This window comes from Rhea americana, unplaced genomic scaffold (genome assembly GCF_003343005.1).
Source record: "Rhea americana isolate MKP2758 unplaced genomic scaffold, rheAme1 scaffold_30, whole genome shotgun sequence".
Taxonomy (NCBI): Eukaryota; Metazoa; Chordata; class Aves; order Rheiformes; family Rheidae; genus Rhea; species Rhea americana.
The window spans coordinates 7062360-7084811 of NW_028186424.1; the positions used below are offsets into that span (position 1 = coordinate 7062360).

Consider the following 22452-nt stretch of genomic DNA (forward strand, 5'->3'; position numbering starts at 1 on the left):
GAAAGATCAACAGTGTTGATACTTGTCTTTTAGTCACAGAAATCTTAAAATAATCTGAAAATCTGTCTACCAAATTAGTAAGTTTATTCAGTTTCAGTGTATCTACAGTCTGCTGTCAGTATATGTACAATTGCTCACCCCCAGTCAGCATTTCTTTTGATTTCTAGATCTGGTTCAAACTTCACCAGGTTTAAGACATGGAAGTCCCTTTACATATGCAATATATATTGGTTGTGCTACTTTAAATAGCGGRCTTGCCCTTAAACAAGCATAGCATTTCATGAATTGTGTTTTGCCATGGCAGATGCTTACATTGAAAAGGGTGTATTTAAATTTTTAGCAGTGAGTGTATGGAACTTCAATGGTTTTTACATCTGACTTGGTGAGTTGATCTAAGTTGAAATATATATCATATTTTTTTTTGAAATCTTTAGCTGCTTTTCTGGAAGATGTGATACAATCAATAGAAACAGGCCAATAAAGCCTCCACCTGTCTAGGTAGCCTTATTTATAAGGTAGTCGACGATTTGTGAGCATCGTGTCTTGTACCAATGAACCTAGATACCCAAATGAGGACAAAAGTGGGCAGAAGTTATGATTCTGAGCACTGTTGGGTTACTGGAGGCTGTTATATAAAAGATATGTGTGAAGGTGAAATAGTATAGGGTTAGCATATGAAATCATATTTGAGGATGTACTCAGAGGCACCAGGTTTAGAAGATAATCTGACATTGCCACTAATACCATTAAACCCATCTAAAAGAAAGATATTAACTTGGGCCGTGGACCCAAGTGACTTTGTTACTACAGCTGATTAGTAGCAGTGTGTAAAAGCAGCAATATTTTCATTCATTTCAGTTATTTTCTGCTTTTTTTTTTTTTAACTGCAGACTCTAAATCCTATCAAATGAAAACAAACTTTTGTTGCTAGCATCAGATGTTTTTTTCCCTAGGATCTCATTGTTTTGTTTGACTTCAGATGCATCTGGATGTCTTTTTGTTGCTTATTTTTTATTCGGTAAAGATAGGTGCAGTCACTGAATAAACTTGACCAATTTAAGCTATAAACAAAAATGATGTACCTCTGGTCAGCATGAGCTGGGGACAGCAAAGTATGGGAAGAGGAGTATTTTTGAAAGTGGTGTGAAGAAGTTACCATTAATAATGTAATAATTATTAATGTAGTAATTAATAATGTGCTATTAATGTAAATTTGGCTTTGAAAAATGGCAGTTAATTTTTATTTATTTTCAAGAACTGAGAGAAATGAGCTGGAGTTTAGGAAAATAAGAACATTTGCTGTACTAAAAGTAACATAATGTGTGTGTGGAGAGGGGTCTTTTGGGTGGCAGGTGTTTTTTTTAGCAGGCAGTGAGGACTAATACTGTAATAATGAAGGATTACTGATGCTGAGAGTACTGAGGGAGAGAAAGAAATCTATATAGAGGATGTTTAGGACAGGAAGAGGTAACTAGTGAACCTTATGCTTTTGATTCAAATGACTGCTCCCAGAATAAAGATATTTAAGCCTTTGTGAGTGATGTGTTTGTGTGTCAATTTGTCTTGCTTACAAGTTCAAGATCAGATGTTTGCTGGCAGGTAGCAATTCTATTCCCGGTGTGTGTGTGTGTGTGTGTGTGTGTGTGTTTATATATATAAGCTATGTATTATAAAAGTTAAAGATTTGGAGAGTGGGTATAGCACTTAGGCTACGTACTGCTCTACTTCTCTTGAGAAAGGTCTAGTGACAAAACAAAAGGGCACAATCTCTCTTAGAATGGCAAACAGTGCTAACCATACAGAACAGTATGGTAACTATCCGCATGCTTCATAGGCTGTTCTAGTTCACTGAGCGAAGAGGTTACCAGTGGCTTAAATGAGGGAGAAAACTTGCATCTTTCCTTTGCATTGGATAAAGTTCCTAGGGAGAATCAGCCTAATTGTAGGAAAGCAGAAAATGTCATCTTTACTGCATAAATATGATTCTCACCACGGTTTTTAAACAGTTGTGAACCAGTGAAGTTTCACTAGGAATATTGCTTCGTGAAAGGAGACTTGTAATCTGAAATGCTAAGCAACACTGGTCATGTTCTGAGTGCTGTATTTGCACACATGGGTATGCATGAATGGTCCAGTTATTACAACACTGCAATTGTGATGTACGCAAGAATGTTTCTGACTTTCTTTTTCTGCCCCAATTTTACAGAAAAGCAGACATGATACATTGACAGCATTTGGAAATAGACTTTGGCAGTAAGATGGAAGCATAAACCAAAACAGAAATGGCTCATGCTTATTGAAACAAGACACCGAAGAGCCTCCAACACTTCAGTGTGAGCAGTGGAAAAGGAACAACTACCATGGTAACACTAATAACAGAAAAGCTGCAGAACCAGAGCTTGGATGATCTGACATGTAAAACATACAATATCAATCTGGTAAGGATGTGCCAAAATAACATGTAAACGTTAAATGCAGGGTAGATCAAGAAACTCAAACATACACACCAAATTCAAGAATGTAAATGAACCAGAACTAAGTCACTGAAACTAGGATGGTTTTGCAAGGTGGGTGAGGGTTGCTAAGGGAAAATGTGAAACTTCAGTGAAAGGTCCTGCTATTTGAGGAGATGCTTTTGTATTCTAATGATCTTTAAAGTGTTCTAATGATCTTTAAATGTACAGAGCTTAATTTTAAATAAGTAGTGGAAAGCCTGCTCTCTTCATGGGAGKCAAACTATTTTGAAGATCAAGAAGAGTTGTCATATCTTCTCAAGATTCCTGATTCCTAGTACAAACAAGATACTAGTGTTTGGGTAAACTTCTTCACTTAGGTAGGCAAGTGCTTTATGTCTTATGCTGGTGACCACCATGTAGGTGATTTTCTGCACTGTTCAAAAGGAGCACAGATCTTCCAGTAAATATGTTCAGTTGAACTGAAAGTCAGGTTCCTGACTACCAGCATATTGACAGCAGTACATCCTTGCTCATCTGTGTAAGATGGCTGGTGCTCTTGAATAGTTTTGTAATATTTACTGTTTCCTGCTGGTTTAATCTGTGGGTCTGTGACCCAGTTCAGGCATGGTATTCAGACCCTGACTGCGGAATCTATTTTTCTTCTCCTATTGTGCAGCTCTTCMCACCTCACTTGTGAAGTAAGCAGTATTGTCTGTGCTTCAGAGTGAGCAAACAAAGACACAAGATACTCTCCTTAATTTTGGCTGCTTATTCTGAGAAGCCTTAGACTGTATTTCTTTGTGTAATGTGAAGTACTGTAGCACCATGCTAACCTAACAACTTAGTTTCATTGACTTTAATTGTGATAGCAAATGAAAATGCTCAACTCTTCTGCAAATCAAACTTTAGGGTATCACTGAGATATTTAAAAAAAAAAATGAGAAATGTGTTTGATGATATGTCAAAGTATTCTTCAACTCTGTGTTTTTTTTTTTTTTTTTTTTTTAAATACTAAGTAGCACTAGCATTAATGGGGTCTGCTCAGCTACTTTAGAGTAAAGAGCCTCCTTTATAAGTTTTACTTAAGTAACAGTTTCCTTATTTTACTCCACAAGCCTGGACCAGGTCAAACACATACTGAATGAGGTAGAGGTTATGCACAAACATCTCTTAATTCTTGTGAAGTGTTTGACTCCTTGTGCATATTAAAGAAAAGCACCGATATTTTCTATGCACACATGTGCAACTTGGCACAAAAGTAAGGATATTTGATATGAGATATTAATTGGAAGGTTTTTTAAAACTGAAACAGTTCTGTTAAGAGCATTTCTAATAATTTGCATGTTTCTATTGTCTTTACCTTAAGTATGTGCTCTTTTTGAAAGGCATATATAAGATCTTGGAAAGATGATAGCTTCCCTAATATAGAAATGCATGCTCTCAGCTTGTATTTTATTGAACTAGGCTGGTAAAACCAAATTAAGTGCAGATAGAAAGGGAATCTGCTATATTCTTGAGCTGGTGGCACTTCTAGTTAAATTCTAGACYTAATTGTGAGTAGATGTTGACCTGTAGCTAGTAATGGTTGCCTCTCTAAAAGTGTAGCATCAACTTGCAACTTATACAAATCTGTCCCAAACTTTATAAATTTGGACGCTGAGGTATCCCTTCATTGATACTTACTGTAGGTTTGTGGGCAGAGACTTGTAAGAGCAAAAACATCCTGCTTTCATGATGTTTGGAATCTCTGTAGACTTGTGATCCTAAATATCAATATTCTTTGTTTAGTTTAGTCTAATGGCATGCTGTAATGTGGAGAGGTTTTTTTGTTTGTTTGTTTGTTTTTAATTCCTGTCCTTATCCCTGCTTCAGAATGTGGCAGGGAGAAGAATGAGCAGATGGGTAGATGGGAGTGGAAGATGACAAACGATGTATAGTCCTCCTGACCCTTAATGCATCAAGTACTTGTTTTGCAAATGCTTTAGTTCTTGAAGAAAATGAGTCCTGAGGCTGGGAGCAGGTTTTATCTTATACACAAGTGGCAGCTTGAAAAAGTGTGGAAATCATGAAGTGAAGTGTAGAAATGCAGATMTGAGTGTGAATGAAGGTGTGCAGCTAAGTCCTTTCCTACTAAAAAGGTTTTTCAGGAGCAAATGATGGCTTATTAACTGGTGGGGAAAAAAGTGTACTTTTTATTATCTTAGGTTTTATTCAAGAGCACGACTTAATTTTAATAAAGACAAAAGATTTAGTAATATGAGGGGTCCTGAATCACCTACAGCAAGTCTAGATTTTTTTTTGGTAAGAAGCTGTGGCTAATGTTATAGCTTATTTTAATAGCAACAATAATTCAGAGCAATTTCAAAATTGTCTTGCCTGCACTTTTCATTGCTTGTGCTAGCACAAAGTTCTGTAGGACCTTGCAGTGAATCATCTCATTAACTGATACAAGATTAAGACTAACCTCTCTTTCCTTGAGTTAACATTAACTCTTATCAGCTTCATGATCCCTTTCAGAGTATGGTTGCACAAGTGCATGTCTTAGCAGAAGCAGATAAAATAGTTGAGGAAAAGGGGAGAAATTGATAATGCTGGCTTATGCTTACTTGGAATGACCCTGAGACCAGGGCTAGACTGGTGTGCCTTAGAGTTCAGGAGCCTACTTGGATTCTTTCAGTTAGCTTGTGGTGCACTCAAATGCTTCTCAATACCCCCAGAAGACCTCAGATTTTTTTTTTTTAAAACAAACTCAGGAGAGAAGTTGTTCTGGTAGCTTGTCCTGCCAGAAGCTATTTGGGGAAAAGAGTATTTTTYTGACTTCTGAGTTTGATTTTACCCGCATGAAAATGCAAATTGAAGTCAGCTTAGTCGTCATGAAAATCATAGAATCACAGAATCARTAAGGCTGGAAGGGACCTCTGGAGATCATCTAGTCCAACCTCCCTGCTCAGCAGGGTCACCTAGAGCATGGTAGACAGGGTTGCATCCAGGCAGGCCTTGATCTCCAGAGAAGGAGACTCCACAGCCTCTCTGGGCAACCTGTACCAGTGCTCCRCCACTCTCACAGGGAAGAAATTCCCCCTCACGGGCAGGCGGAACTTCCTGTGCTTCAGTTTCTGCCCGTTGCCTCTTGTCCTGTCGCATGGGGCAACTGGAGAGAGTTTGTCCCTGTCCCCTTGACACCCTCCCTTCAGGTACTTGTACACATTGATAAGATCCCCCCTCAGTAAAATGTCCTTGATGAAGTGTTTTGAGCCCTGCAGCTGTGTGGAACAAGCATTCTAAAGGGCTCTTTCACTTCTGTTATTTGAACTCCTCAATTATTCTTTTTGCCACAGATCTTCTCTCAAGAGTAATTTTTGCTGGTTATTTTTCTCTTGATGGAGTTGATGGAAAAATTACTTTAAAAAATAACAATTTCCCCCAATAAATAATTGCTGGTCTCTAGAGAGCTGATCTGAAGTCTGTCATGGCTTGGACTGATACTCGGTGAATTTAAATTGGTGAGCTGGGAGGTGATATGGAAAACCTACTGTTCTTGGCATTTAGCATCCAATTCTTTATGTATGAAACCAAGAGGGGAGGGGAGGAGGTGTTTGGTTTTTAACCTTGGGTGGAGGTATGGAGCATGTGTTGGAGGAAAAGAGCAGGATTGGTTTATATTCTGRTTAGTTGTGATCAGGTAGACTTCTCAGACTCTAAAGCAGTTTTTTTTATATATATTTATATATTTTTGTGCTGAAATAAAGATTCTGGTATAGATTAGTTTGTATTATGAGTCAAATCTTTGAGATCAAAGAATTCTCTTCTAATTGTACACTTTTTTTTGTTCATGCTGAGAATGTAAAAAGCTGCTTGCCTTTCCTGTATATCTGCCTGTGTGAAGAGCAAACCTGTTTGCATTCAGCCAGCAGGGAAAAGGAAATGTAACATAGCCCATAAATGAGGGTTATAAAAGAACAAATAGCTCTTTCAAGACCATTTACCTACCGTGAAGCCCTTATATAATTTTATGTGTATATAAAAAATGTATTTTATCCTCTGTTCTTGTGGTCTTTCATTGTGTAACTTGTATGATGACCAAGTATCTTTCCTTTCCTGTTGCCTGAGTGCATCACAAAATCCTGGATGTAGTTTCTCCTACTGCTATGTTAAGCAACGTGTTAAAACCAGTGTAAAGGATCTCTCCAGTGTGCGTTCAATTGATGTTGCATGGTCTTGTGCTGCACCTAGTTACGAAAAAAGCAGCCAAAATTTTGGGGATCTTCCTGTAAAAGCAGCAGCATTGCTGAAACCAGGTGGAATAATGTCTCTGACTTGCTTTTTATCTTGCAACAGTAAGACATTCTGCAAGCATATTATGGTTTTCATGAGTTGACAGCGTGGCTAGGTTAAGCAGTTGATCTGTTTCCTTGAACATAGATCCATTGAATCATATTTAAATTTTTCTTTTATACTCTAAGATTGTGGCGTTCTTGAAGCTGATGTTGATTTGTGAAGCAAAGGGAAGCAAGATGCAAGACCTGTGGTATTAAAAAGGAAATACGAATGTCTCTTGTCAAAGCATCTGTGGAAGGAAGAAGCTCTTARATCCTCTGTTTTTTATTATTAAGCTGATTTGTGTTAAAAGGTTTAAAATTGGGGTGATTTGCTTGCATGCAAACCCACTGGTAGAAAGACATGAGGGCTGAATTTAAGTTGCAACTTGATTTATCACTTCTCCAGATGATGGAAAGGGTTGTATACCCAGCTACTCTCTTCACTGCTTCCTCTCTTGTTATATCTGGAGGATATCTGGTAGAGAACTAAGGGTCTCGAATTCGCACCTATTCAGACAATGAAAGTCACATCTGTGTAGTAGTGGTAGATTCAGTACTTGAATAGTAACTTTGTCTTTGCCCACAGGTTAGGAAGAATGCAGAGAAATTGAGGAGGAATTCAGAATGTATTTGAGAATTGGCGAAAAAGCCTTGAAATGAAATGAAAGATATAAGAAATTAAATCTTTAGATTTTTGAAGATACATGAAGTCAAATGACTACTTGAACTTATTCTGCAGATAATGAAAGAGTACTTACTGTTAAGTTTCTAGTGTAGTAGTAGGAGTGTGTGTGCAAAAATAGCCTAAATTATTTTTCTTACAGTTAACCTTTGCTAACAAAGAACRCTTAAAAATATTGATGATGTAGGTTATAGTTATGCGTTACACACTATAATAAGACAATATATTGTAGGTCACATTGTGGGCTTCTTCCACTTGCCTAGCTCAAGACTGAGTGCCCTTTTGGGTGAATRCTTTGACCAGATGAAACTTGCAGCTCTGTCTCAAAGGTCATTCCACAAAATCTGACTACTCTTGAGCATAATCTCTCCAAACACTGAAAAGATCTTACTTTTGAAAGAGCACTAAAAATAGACTCACCTTCTTGCCTAAAGGAATTCAAATTCTAACCTTACACTATGAAACCACAAGTTTCATGTAGTGCCTCCAACTTTTTTAGGACCTGTTTCTTTTTTTGGTTGTTTTGGGGTTTTTTTTTTCCTTTTTTCTTTTTCTTTTTTTTTCTGAAAAGCTTTCAAGGTGCATCAGGTCAAGATCTAAATCAATTGAAAAAGCAGTAGCTGGTAAACTGACATTCATAACCTGCTGAGTTTATTCTTCTGGAAAATTACCTGGTTTAATAACTTGACCTTGTATGAAAGAAGCTTTCTTTCAACAGAGGGTAGCAGACTTCCCCATCAAGGTTCTTAGTAATAGTTTTGTGAACGCTTTTAAACTTGAGAAAACATAAGCATAATAAAAAGGAGGGGGGGAGGGGAGAGGAGAAGGTCTCCATTCAGGAAACTTCAGGTAGACCTTAACACAGAAAGGAGTGAATGGGGCAGGTGGTGTCTAGCCAATCCAGGACAGCTGGTAAACTGAGTTCAGTGCCAGTTTACAGTAATATCTAATGGCCCCTATAAGTGCTGCTGTGTTCTATATAGATATAAAGATAATCCATCTCAAACAATTTACAACTTAATAGTTCCTACTCAACTTCGGACTTTAAGATAGCATTAGCGTACACTATCACATGTTTCCAAGCAGTCTTAGTTTCTGTTTTAGAAAGCCGAGTGGATGTAATGGAGAGATTCTTCCCTTATGTTCTTCAAGCTCCTGCTGAAAGTCATGCATCTTCCTCTTCTGAATGTGTTGTCATATATGATACTTAATTACTAATTGGTAATTAAAGACCAATTTTTGGACTCAGTCTCCAAAGAATTAGCATTTGTAATTCAACAGGATCCTGTACCTTTGCTCCCTTACGAGAACAAATTGTAATTGTTCTACTTTTTGTTCTACAAATTGTTTTGGCTACTTTTCTGTAGAACTGAGTACTGACTTCGTTACAAGCAGATCTAATGTGGCTGTAAGGACAGGATGGCTGCTGAACATGGAAGTCATTCTGTGTAGTAGAGATAAGATCTGAATGCATGTTGTTCCCCCCTCATCTCCTTTAAAAAGRCTTTCTTTAGTCTGTAACTGTTAAAGATCTGATAGTTTAGTCTGCAGTTGATGGGTGAGGCTTTTTTAACATGTGGTTAGAATGTAGGTAATCAAATGACACTTTTYTTTTTCTTTTTTCCTATGAAGACTTCAAACTGAATGGATCTTTTATCAGGCCCTCTTTACAAATGTCTTAAGTATCTATCTAACGATGGCCATGTGGGATTGCTCTCAAGATTTTGTTACTTCTAAATGTGTGAGATCTTAACCTGTATGAATAGTCTCTAACCAAGCCTAAGAATTCTTTTAAGTCATTCTTACTGTCTTTTTTTGGTATGATTTAAGATGCATCACTTTAAAAATTACTGACATAGTATTCTGTTCCAAAAATGCATTTTTCTTAACTATTGTMTGATAGTTGAATAGACTGGTGCAGCCCTTAATTTGGGAATAAATTAGGAGCRAGGAGGATCCCTTGAATAACCTGCTGAGTCTCTTAAATCTGTCAGTCTGCTTGTCCTTCAGGGAAAGCTGAAATTAACTGTTGCTGTTTTATCTCAGTATGTTCTACTAGCTTGTTTGAGTAAACTATCAATACTAGCTTTATTAATACGAGTATACTATATAATTAGCAACTGCAGTTATAAAAGGGAATCTAGTAAAAGTGAGTGCTGTTCCTACTCTCATAGTCAGATTTCATACTTCAGATCTTTTAATGTCGGTGGGATTTGTAACCTGTTAGCCCTTCTTAAAACACTGTTTTTCTGCTGTTTACTTAAGCAAATAGCTTTCTTAAGAAGCTATAAATGCATCCACAGTTGCAAACATAAAGCACAAATCATAGTAATGACTTGTCTTGTATATGCAGACTTTGATAAGAAGTAAGATAAAAATCTGGTTGCTGTCCTGTCCTTTCGTCAGTCCCCTCATTCCCTATCCCAAAACAAACACACCAAGGTAATGTTGCCATAGATTAGCACTTTATATCCTAGGTGTGGAGTTCAATAAAGGATTTAAAGTTGTTACTTGCACTTTGTGTGTTCCTATGTAGCATAAAAGAAAAAGCTTTGTAGGCCAAGGATGCTTGTTTAAAAAGTGAACTAGTATCTAGAAAGGAAGTGTATGTGCTACCTCTTTTGGGCTAAGCACAGAAAACAAGTTTGTTCTTGTTTTTTAGCAATCTTCTTCCCCATCCTGAGATGCTGATGAGGAATAAAGAGTCCTCAGTCCTTGGGCTCTGATAGGGCCTTACGTCTCTAAAGTAGTTATAGGAGGAGCTACTGACCAGGTTTAATCTTACATTCTGCAGGCCCTCATGTACATACTTTGTTCTASGTATGGCCTCTACATTGTTTCTCATTAGTAAGACATTACTAATAAACTAGTGTGATTTCTAAGACTGTCTCGTGTTCTGCAAGTACGAATTTCGTGAGTAGGGAGGCTGTCTTTTATGGCTGTTGAACTTTCAGCATAATATCGAAACATTTTATTTCTTAATTAAAAATACAGAATGATAATCAAGTTTGCTTTGGACACAGTTCTGTATGGGGCCTTCAACAATTWGTATATTAAATTTAGTTAAAGCTATTTCTGCCTTTTACTTTAAGGTAAAGTATTCTGCTCCTTTTTCTAACATTGAAAATGTAAAATCCAGTTGTCAGATTTTAATTCTCTCCAGTGGAATGAGAATTGGATCAAAGCTATTTCATTAAGAGTGAATTATTTCTCTTAATTCTTTGTGGGCTGTTGTTATATGTAGTGATATATCCAGAAAATGTTTTAAATAAAACCTTTGAAGTCTATTTTTAAAGATTAGCTGTTTAGAAGCAACTTTGAGATACCCAGTCATTTAAGGCAGCTGTTAGATACAGGGAAACGGAAAACTGCACGTAATATTCCTAGAGGTACATGCTGTCATTCTTTCACACAGTTAAGACTTTTCTTTTTCCTCTGATTTCAGTACTCATCTGAGAAGTTGAACAAAAGTGGCAGCTTGTTCCCTTTCGAAATCAACGGTAAGTTCTTCAGAAACCTCCGACCCGTTTCACTGAGGTAATTGGTGGAGCGAGCAGCCTTTCTGTTGTAAATAAGGTGCGGGGGGTGGAGCGCGCTGTTGTGGGGCCTGCTGGTTTAAGCTGGTCTTTGAACAATACTGGGAATAGCTGGTTGTTAGTTTTGTGCTTGTGATCTGCTTTGCATAGTAAAGGGCCTTGTAATGTTTTTTTGTTCAGTATCAACTGTGGTGTACAGATGCAGAGCAATTGCTGTTTTTCATGCTAAACATCTTTTTGCAAACCTCTACTAGCAGAGCACTCTAACCTCTTTACACACCTTTTTGTATGCTTTGCCAAACAGAATATCCTGCGTGATGCAAATCCTAAGTTGAAGTCCAGTGTTTTGACACAAGTGTCAAAGCTTTTTTTTTTTTCCCTCAGTCCTGTTAGAAAAAGAGTATACTTTATTTAGAAAAAATAAGAATGCCACTTATTGATATGTAAAGACTTTTTGTACTGTTTAAGGGATGGATTTAAAGCTTTGCTTTTTTTGTCTTTAAGCATAGTAGATTTTTACTTGCTCAATGAGATGCCTTTAAAATCTTTTGTGTGAGGTTCCTGAGTAAAAATAATATCTTGTCTTAATACAGTTTTAAATAATATGTAAACAATTATAACGCTTGCATAAAACTTTTTTTTTTAATGTAAATTTGAAACCTATTCTGCCAACCTATGAGAAAGCTTCCTATGGATTTTAAAAATCAGGCCAATCCGAGCTAACTGTTCTGACGGTAGATAGTAGAAGTTTCAGACAGTATCTGGATCCTATTGTGTTGGTTATTTTACTTGTATTGAATTATGGATGGTCCCTGCCTTGAAGAACTTACATGCTTAAGGCAAAGCACAGTATGTGGTTGTACCCATCTGAAAGAATGGAGGAGGAAGGACAGAGGAATTCTAATAAAACAAGTTGTTTGAATAGGCCAGCTGTCTGCACAGTTAAATGATTTTGAGACAATAGGGTGTTCTTTAAATAAGATCCAAATAAACAGGATAATCCATGACATACTTTGCTCGCCATGGAGCATGTACAACTATTTGGGTTTGTGACTTTTGAAGCTACTCAGCAAATCTTTACATTGATTATTCTCAAACTCTAAGCTTGTTCAGCTAACTGTAAGAAAATACAAATATTAAATTTTATATCGTATTCTAGATTCCTAAAATATACTTAGGAAAATTTTGGTGTTTTCAGATCTTCCCTTAAGCCTAAGATAACTGAAACTTACTTAGCTATTTGGTTTCAATTAGAAAATTTTCTAACCAAGCATGAAGTACTGTAACTGGCCAACACTTATGCTRCTTTTCAACTTGCAAATCCAAGATCCGTTGTAGTTCCTCTCACATTTTATTGTATAATGTGGAGGAACAGCTGTAAAATGTGCAAATATGTTCTCAAAGAAAAGCTTTACAAAGGGTTGAGAGGCTTGGCTGGCAGACTTTTTTTAGTCTAGCATTGCCCCTTCAGCTGAGTTGTGCACTGTGGGCTATGTCTGAATTCAGTTACCCGTTAATACCATCCAACAATTTATTTTTCACATTAAATTAGAATTTTTCAGATACTTTGTGGGTATGAGCAAAAAGAAACAATCTCCAGTCTGAAATAACTCTTATATTGTTTCCAATTTAAACATTTTTCACACTGTAGAACATAATGGCTATCTTTTTAAAAAAAAATTCAATTTCTCTAATAGTGTTCTAAATAAAAAGCATGATAGGCAAAAGGACAGCAATCTATAAACAGATTATTCTGCTCATGTATTAAAAAGTCCCTTGTGGGTTCTCAATGTTTGTTAATCTACTTTAGTTGTACCTCAGGCTGTTCAGCATTACAGGTTTTAATTGTGATACATGGTGGTCTCTAGAGAATCAGGTAAGGAAGCAGTTCCTTTCCTACTGCTCACTAAGAGAATAGTGATACAATCTTTCAACATATGGGCAAAAGCATTAACAAAGTACTGGAATGTGTACTAGAATGCCTGGACTGGCTCCTGAAATAGTTTCATCTTCATTTTTGGAACTCTTTCTTTAAAATGAATTTGCAGTTACGTTCTGAAACTCTGAGAGCTGGGTATTCATGGCTAACACTTCTAAACTTTTGATTTGTGTGGGTTTTTTTGTTTTTTTTTAACATTAAACTAGGTTTAAAACAAACTGTCTTTTTCCTTCCTATCTTTCACTCTATTTTTCTTTTGTTTTTAGAAGACAGTCCTTGGAAAGCTTTGAATGGGGGTTGCCCAATCCAGACTGACGCGACACGGAATTCAGCTTACCCTTTCCCAGTGTGCCCGTTCAGTACAGGCCCTGTCAATAATGGGGGTCTGCAGTGGCAGCAGGAATCTTCCAGTACATCCATGGTGTCAGGATGGATAAGTGAATTAAACCTTAATGAAAATTCAGGTCAGCCGTTGGCACCACCAACGAAACGCCATTGTAGGTCCCTCTCTGAGCCAGATGAGCTGGCTCGCTGTCGCTCCCCGTGGAAACCTGGCAGTTCGAAAGTGTGGACTCCTGTGTCAAAGAGGCGGTGTAACAGCGGTGGTAGYGCTACTTTGCAACGCTGCAACAGTCATGGAAGTGCGACCTTACAGAGAAGCACAAGCATCAGTCTGCCACAAAACATACTGTCGTTAAATAACGTCTTCACTGTCACCAGCTTCAATACGTCACCAGTACCCAGACCTTCCTCGGCAAGCAGTGGGTTTGTGGACAGTAGCGAGGGAAGCACGAGTTCGAGCACCCRCTGGAATTCTGGAGGGCCTTGTGACTTTAACCCAAGGCGGCGCCTCTCCCTCTCCCAGGAGCACATCACCGAGACAGGAAATCTCTTGCCTTCAGCGAGCAGCACTCCCACCTCCACACCCGAGCTCAGTCGGCGTCAAGGCTTGTTGAGATGCCGCTCGCAGCCTTGCGTTCTGAACGAAAAGAAAAGCCGGCTAAAGCGCAGACGGGAGGAGGATGTACGATGGAACAGGCCATCGTTAGACTTTTTTAAAATGACACGGGTGAGATTTTTACTTTCCTCAGTGTGTGAAAAGAACTATTGCAGAAAGGTGGTTTCTAGATGAGACAGGTTAATTTGTAGTTGTTACGGCTTTGCTTGTGTTCTAGTACTGGCTTCTATATCTTCAGCAGTGCAGCAGGGCTTCTCGTACTTGTCAAAGCCATGCCCTACAGCAGCTTATTTACATGCTAGTTTGTGAAGAACAATCTACTTGATAAAGCACAAAAAGCTGGGAAAAGGTGCTTTAAGTGGAGGCCAAAAAAATGGCTTGTTTTTAAAATGCAGTAAAGCACAGAGAAAGGGGCAGACTGGGTAGCAAAGAAAGTTGATGCTAGTGAGTTAACTAGGAACACTGTGCAGTGATTTTTTTTTTTTTTTTATCGTGGTGCAAATCTGTTTGGTTAAGTGTCTGTAAAGCTGAAGAGCAAGCAGAACCCTACATAAGTGTATGCAAATAACCTGCTGATAAGCTGTCAGTAATGGAAATGTTTTTCTAATACAGCAACTCTAGGTGTTGCAGCTCAAGGGGGACATTTTACTCTAGCTAATCAGAATTCCACCTCTCTCATCAGTTGAAAGTAAACATGCTGATTTAAAAACTAATTCTTAATTCATGTTTGTACTTTGCATGTGATAGTACGTAGCTTACTTTTCAAAGTTTCAGTATCGATGAAGGTAACTGCTACAACTGAAAATTGAAGCTGCTTGCTTAGTTTCTGTAGAAGTAAAACCAAATTGGAGAACGCTGTGGACTTGTGAGAACATAACTCCCAGTCTTGTGCTGCCCTCCACATCTTCARTAGGAACCAGACTTGAGGGTTGTGTAAATAGTTCCCTTAAGATAGCTCTACCATGGTAGGAAGGAGACAGTTTGCAGAAGTAGTAGTAAAAAGTGAAATATACAGTTGCACAACAGTGTCCTCACATCTGATATACTATGCAGAAGAAAAGTTGAGTGGAGTAAGACTCTGGCTGAAATTTCTAGTCTTGGATAACTGGTTATTGTTAGCTTATACCTAGGGATGTATGGGGGAAAATCTAGTAAAATACTGGAACTGACTGTCTACTGTAGGGATAATTATTGAGCTCACTTGATTACTTCCACTTTTCTTAGCCAAAATTCTGTATGATAACCTCTGTCTTGTAGCTTTCTAAGACAATTTGCTTAAATCCTATAGTTTAAAGGATTCCCCTCGTTAAAGAGACTCTAGGATAGGTAATTAGGTGACAAGCCATACATAGTGATTTACTTGCTTACTGACAAGCTTGGTAACAGAATTTATTCTGGATATGACTGGACACTGTCCTGGGTCTTGGTTTAAAATGCATATTTACTGGTTAGTTAATCAGATTTTTACCTGTTCCTCCATGTTAATCACTGCTAAGATTAGTTTGCTAAATGTATTCAAGAAATATTAGTGGATTTGTCTTCCAACCGTTAGTGTTCTAACGCAGGTTTTTGTTGTTTAAACTGAATGTAAAATTTGGAAGTTTCTGCTTTCTTGGCTATGTTGCTGCTTGCATTCTCCAAGCTTTAATGATGCAGTATTTTAGACTGAATGAATTTTTTCAGTTGTTCAGCTCAGATCTAACTAAGCCATTAAGTGTACTGTGCCTGGAGAAGACTCGATATAGCCTCATGTCTATAGAAACGTTTCCTCGCTTTTTAGATTTGCTGCTGCATTAAACAGTACATCAGACTGTAATATTTGGGCATTGTTAATAACTGTTTTCTGTGAGACCTATTTTGAAAACTATTTTCATGGTAAGCTGAGTAGTTCATGCAACAAAGCTCATTCTGCAGTGTTGAGGCCTGATGAGACTGTTTTCTGCTCTTCGTTAGAACCTTCCTGGGAAGATGCTAATGTGTATTTAATCAAAGGCACAAAGCATGGTTTGGAAATGCRTTATCTTCTGAACAAGCTGAACTTTAATGAAAATATAACTGTTACTTAAAAATACTGCCTATTTTTCTTAAATACTTAAGAAAAGTTGAATCAAGTTTTCAGGAAATGCTGGGAGGTGGAGAGTTGTGTTTTGTTTAGAAAATGGCACTTTACTAACCTCTCACATTCTGTTAGTTTTTTTAGCCTTCCTCTCCTTGCACCCAAATCTTGGCAAATGCGTATGCTTTGAAATGTATAATATTGTGGTCTGAAATATTTTTTCTGAGAGTATCTTGTACTGCTGTGCAAAATATTATAAGCTAATACTACAGAAGACTTGTTTTGAAGTGTCATGCAGTGAGCTGTAGATGTGTCCTATATCTGCATAGCTCACTGAAGATCAGGATTACAATAAGGGGAAGTTCAGTAAGACCTCTCTTTCATGTATTTTGAAGGCTCCTTATTGTTTCTGAAAATAAATCTCCTGTGATTTAAAATTCACTTCTAAGTCAGTTTATGAAAGGCCTATGTGAAAACAAATGTTTAAGGATATTTGCTGCAAGCTTACTGCAAATGTTTTGATGTCCTCAAGTGTTCCTGAATCTTGGAACTTGTGAAGCATGTGCCTTAAAGCAGGTCAGTAATTAGATAATTAACATTGGTTGTGAACAGCTTAAGTCATAGCTGACTCACCTTGCAGTAGATTTGAAGGTACAGTAAAGGGAGTTCTTGCTTTATCTGACAGTGTTGTATTTGAGCCACAACAACTGCAAAAGAGGAGGCTGTCTTGGATCTGGTCTGCTTGCAGCAATTTCTCCCAATAGGCTGGAATTCCAAGGGCTCTGCTCTGAAACGCCTGCAAAAGTTGTTTAAGGTTTCTCAGCTAGTAATTCTCTCAAATCAGTATTTATCAAAACTAAGTGACTTCAGTCTGAAGCAAGTGCAGTTGTGTGTGCATGAAGTTCTTGAATAGCTGTATGTTCAAGTGAAACTTAAAGGAAAAGGAGGTGAAAATCTTTTGAATTAGTTATCTCTGTTAGTTTTTTAGCAGTTGTTCTTCCCCAGGTTGATACTGCTTCAGGCCCTACTGATTTCCTAAATATGAAYTGTCAAAAATCAGTAAGCCTGCATTAATTTTGAAGTAAAAAGTAATTTGTCTATTTAGAAATAGAGTGAAGTGATCAGGCAGACTGCTCTATATGATTGTCTTGCTCTAACATAGTGTTGAATTCTGGAATGATCTTTTTCTGGACTTCAAGCTGAAAATACACACTTACACAACATCCACCTCTCCAGAATGTGAAGACAGCTGTAGAAACAAGCAGAAAAGGTTATAGTAAGCGGTAACAAAATGTAATAGCTCTCTTCAGGCCCTAAGGACTTGAAATGACTTTCTCTGCTCAGTTTTGTGTGTTAGAGTAGCTGTGTGGGTTGTAGAACAAATGCAAACAGTATCTGGGCCTACTTAGCRTTTGCTCACAAGCTTATGAGCAAGAAGTTGGCTGTGGTGAGGAGTATTGCTGCTCCTTAAATGAGACAGGCATCTGATCACCCATCAAGATACACGTGTGTGGCAGAGGAGAGACTCTTCGGACTTCCGTAGTCCTGCAGTTAACAAGCTCTATTACAGAAGATGGTTGAGAATATGTGTCGGTGGCATTCAGAATGGTGCCTGAAGGAGGAGGATRTAAACCCTTCTTCGCTGAAAAGTTCTTCCACCCTAGAAGAACTGAGTTCTTGAGTGTGGGTGGTTTTGTTCTGGAGTGCGAGGGGGTGGGTTGGGTGTGCGTGTGTTCTGCTTTGTCGAATTGTCAGTCGATCCTTTTGGCAGTAATGGAAAATAGGTGCAGCAAATAAAGAGCAGCTGACCAGGTTACATGCATTCTTCAGTGCGTAAGCATGTTTAATTGCCAAGGCGCAAGTTTATTCAATGTTCCAGATCAAATTGTTCTTCAAATCTGGACTAACAATACACTGTAGTCTGAAATCTTGCTGCTGTTTTAACACTTCACCCTGCAAAACCCTCTGGCACAGAGCTGTAAAAAAAATCTCAGTATCATACTTTAAAAGAAACTTTTTCTGTTTTTAACATTTCTGAAGTGGTCTTCAGTCTGTTTAAACAGTTAACGCAAAATAGCTGGTTTTATCAAAGTAAGGAATAGTTTCAAATATCCAGTGATAGGGTTTCTGGTGCATTAACACTGAATGCTTTTAAGAAATAAAAAATAGAAGTTGCAGTATGTTTATCTGCAGTCAAGTTAATAAATGTTGCTCTCTCCAGCATATTCTGTCAATCAGTTAAAGTTGGTTTTCTTTTAATGTTTTCAAGCTCAAATTATTATAACCTTTAAATGATAGGGCTGTTGAAATGTCTTTCATGTTCATCACTAGCTGTTAGGATTTTAAATTGTCAAATCAAGGTATAGACCCAAATTGATTAGAAGCAAGTTTCATTCTTAGTAAGACTTCAGACACTTATGCCTCTTTGTATTCTTATCTCAGAGGGCCTGACCTACTTCATGTGTGCAAAGACATTTGTATAACTCTAACGTTTAACAAATAAGGTGTTTAATAAATTTGCTTTTCTCTTCAGCAGCAGTGCCAAAAATGCGTTGTGCTTTATTAGAGACTGTTGTCAGCAAAACTGCTGCTAGGCTACTTCAGTGTACTTTTCTGCGAAGAGCAATGCCAATTTGAATATATAAAGGTTAAAAAAAGAGTAGAAAAAATTAAGACAAATTGAAAAAGTTAAGGATCTCTAATCAGTGAAGGAATGAAGGACTTGAAGCTGCTTTGGATTTTCTGTCATTAGGTGTGTTTGCTGCCTTAGGGAAGCATTGAAGGAGCCTGAATTTTATACTAGTGAATTTTCTTAATACTTCAACATCCAAGTGCCACCCAGAGTCAGACCAAACTGTGTAGCCTGGYATCCTGGCATCCTGCCTGGCAGATAACAGATGCTTTGAGGAGCGTGCAGGAACAATGCATACCCAACGTGATGCTTCCTCTGGCATGCTGGCCTTGCTTCCACCAGTGTGGCTTAGGGACTCTGAAGGGTGCATCAGTAGTTCAGACTCTCCTAACTACTAATGGATCTACTAGCTGATGAATCTATTTTTAACCGCTTATATTTCTAGACCTCCACAATACCCTATGGCAGTTCCGTAATGTTTTAAATCTGTTCATATTCTACTTCTCCAAATGCCTGAGAATGTATTTTTAGTTTAAGGTCTTGAATTAGCAAAACACTTTAACTTCTGGTCCTTAACAGGATGTTGAACTTGATAATCTCTGCTTTATCCTTACTGACTTTGTGCTTCAGGCCTTAYGGTGACATAGTGGCTTTGTGGATCTGCTTGGCAAGAAGGGCTCATTATAGAAGATAGCTTCAAAGATGTAAAGATTTGAATGCTTTTGCCAAAGCAACAAGACTAGTGTCGCTTATGGAATAGCAATGTGAGGGTTGGGGGGGGGCACTAGTCAGTAGTGATTTCTATACCAGTTTAACTCTGTGCACAGAGTAGGGATGAATGGTGAGGAGGTGTGTGTGGGGGGGATAAGTTCCCTTAAAGAATGTAAGGGAAGTGGGAGTACTTTTATAAAGAGCAAAACATATCAAAAATGCTGTGACTGAGTTTAGATTACAGAAGATGACTTCTGCTCGCTTGCTGAAYCTTTGCATCAACTCTTTTACTTTATGCGGGCTAGGTTACAGAAGCTAATCTGAATAGGTATTAGGGTGAGATGTCATGCTAATTTTGTTTAACCATCYAAACTAGAGTAAGAATATACTGTTGTCAGCTATTCGAAGGCTATTAGGCTCTAAAGTTACTGCAGTGATCACTGCACAGGTGGATGCATTAGCTGTACTGAGGCCTCATACAGTTTAATGAAAATAATCTCTGAAGCATTCTCCTTGATTCTTTGGTTTCTTATTGTGTAGGAAATTTTCAGATGTGGCCTGTTCAGCACAGGTAAAGTGGATGAAAGTGAACTGTTAGAATATAYATTTTATGTTCACATGTTGCACAAGCAGTGTCACTGCTGTAGATAGCTCAAACATGAATGTAGAAAATGTACATGTGAATAGTGTAGTGAAGTAGTTGCTCCTTTTTCCTTGTTGGCCTTGCTCACATTAGACTTTCTGCAAGACTGCTGTTCTAGTATGTGCCAGATAAAAAGTATCAATGAATCCCTTACAATGCTAGCAGGATACCCTATGAGTCAAGCCTGGATTGGCTAAAGTAGGTTAAGTATTGGCTTATGAAGTTCATTCGGATTGTGTTCTCTAAATAGTAAGCATGTTGCTTTAAATAGTTTGAGTTGCTTATGTAAAGCTTGTCTCTTCTAGCCTCCTGTCAAAATGGGAACAAACAGGTTATTTGAGGTAGAAGTATTTGCTGCTCATGGTTACTGTAGAGTCAGCATAGCTTGTTCGCTGCCTGGTACACCGCTTCCGTATAGTACAATTTGGAGAAGACACTAGGGAATACACCTGTAATTCCCATTCATTTAAACTCTAACAGTACTACTGTAAGAAGGTGTTGTACAGCATCTCTTGGTCAGAAATCAGATCTGATTTGTTCCACCTAGAGACAACACTTTGCATTTCAGTGATGCATTGATAGAAAACTGCTGTTTCTGGGATAAAATAATTGGTTGGTGTCCTTCAACTGCATGCAGTACGTCTTCTGCACCCTTGATATGCTTGCTTTCTGGATTATGATTTGTGGAAACTGTAATACAAACGAGCAACTGGGGTTGATTGGGATCAATAAAATATAGCAAATGTTAATGTGTAATTTCTCAGTAATTTAAAGTAAGATCAAGGACAGAAAAGAACAGCTGTAAATGAAGCAATTGAGCCAGGGACAAAATCTTGGTTCTTGTCTGAAGACTTAATTTCTATTCTTAGAGGAGCCTTTAACTCCTTTAAAGGCTCCTTTAATCATAAAACATTGATCTTGTTCAGTGGAAGGGGGCTAGTTTTTAAAACTGTTCAGGTAAGTAAAATCAGTGGTTTAAAATCCACTTTTTATGATTGTAGATATAAACTTAATCAACTTACAGCTGAAAGAAAAATTCAGCAATGAGCCTTAGGGGAAAGTGTCCTTCTACTGTTTGCATGAGCAATATTCCTCTAAGTTTAGTGTACCAAGGACTTCAGCATTTGTAGTCTATTTTTCTTTCTTCTTTAAAGGCAACTTTGAGCTGTAAGACAAATGTCTGAATGAAAACAGGTACAATAAACTGCTTGTAGGTTTAGTAAGGTTCTACTATGTGAAAACAGGCCTGCAGGATTTCAAATAATAAAATGCAAGTCATCTTCATTCTTTTAGGGCTCTGCCATGCTGTGACATCTATTCCAGAGGATGAGTTCAGAAGTGAGAGAGTAAGTTAAAAGGGGAAGACCTGTGTTTCCTTCAAAAAGAGGTAGAAGGTTGAAGAGTTTCCTCTGGATGGCTGTTTTCCTATGGCAGGAGAGACCCCTGGCCAGTGACAGTCCCAGCACCATTCCCTTTTGTGAAACAGTGCAGATACTCTAGACTCTTTAATATTAGTATCTAGATAGCAACATCTGGTATAGCTCAAGTATTTTGAATTGGACTGTAGGTTAAATTGACTCCTTCAGAGCTGAGCAATATGCATCCACTATGTAGTATGATTGTCTCCCATATCCTCAAATTAAACTAAAAATAAAATACAATAGTCTGAATTTAGTTTGAATTGAATGTTGTTATGAAGTTTGTGTGGGTGACTATTTACATTTGGCTTACTATAAATCTGTAAAAACCAATTGTGGAAATCACAGTTGAGGAAAGATGTTTTAAATCATCCTGTCTAATTCCCTGTTGATACACAATTACTTCCCACGGGGTGTGTGTGTGTGTGTGTTATATGCTTTTTCTAGTATTTTGTCCACTGTAACCTTTTAAATGCCTCCAGGGATGTGGTTTCCTTAGCAGATAGTCTTTTGTGGGAAGCAAAGGCAGTTTTGCTTAAGCCATAAAGTTTATTCAGGCTTACTTTAGATAGTGGCATCTATTTTTGGATCTTCTTACTGACATGATAATAAATAATTTTTTGTGGCAATAAAACTTAAATCACTAGTCCTCTGATTAACAAAATCATATGAGAACTCTTACATCCTGTCTTTGAAAGCAGCTTCTGCAGGAGTAGAAGGAAGGATAGCAGATACTAAATACGACAGCTAGCGATTAGAAGCCTATGTCCAGTTATTGTTTTCTTTTTGAACAAACATTGTGTACAAATAGACTTTCTCTTGCCTGAGATCTTTGTCATGAGTTTTAGAAAGGAGATACACTTGAGCAGTAGCTTTTGCTGTAAGAAATAGTCAAGGACAGGAACTGTAATGTGACTTCTTGCAGACATGTCTGAGGACCTGCATAGACTAAAGTGTTCAGACCTCCCTCTCTAATCAAATACTTGAATTCATTTCTTATGTTATTATTTATCTCATTTGAGAATTTAAATTAAAGTTCTGCAGTGAAATAGGTTAATCAAAATTAATCTCTTATGGAAGGTGATAAACTTTTTCAGTTGTT

The 22452-nt window shown here is 37.7% G+C and overlaps 1 protein-coding gene across 1 annotated transcript in view; it reads left to right on the top strand.

The window, feature by feature from the left end:
- FAM53A (family with sequence similarity 53 member A) overlaps positions 1 to 22452 on the top strand; it is a 76554-nt gene that overhangs the window by 20971 nt on the left and 33131 nt on the right. The window contains exons 2-4 of the mRNA XM_085309679.1: positions 2207 to 2438; positions 10903 to 10957; positions 13199 to 14001. Of these exons, the coding sequence (XP_085165805.1) occupies positions 2361 to 2438; positions 10903 to 10957; positions 13199 to 14001 (936 nt within the window). The 5' untranslated portion in view covers positions 2207 to 2360. The remainder of the gene's footprint in view (positions 1 to 2206; positions 2439 to 10902; positions 10958 to 13198; positions 14002 to 22452) is intronic.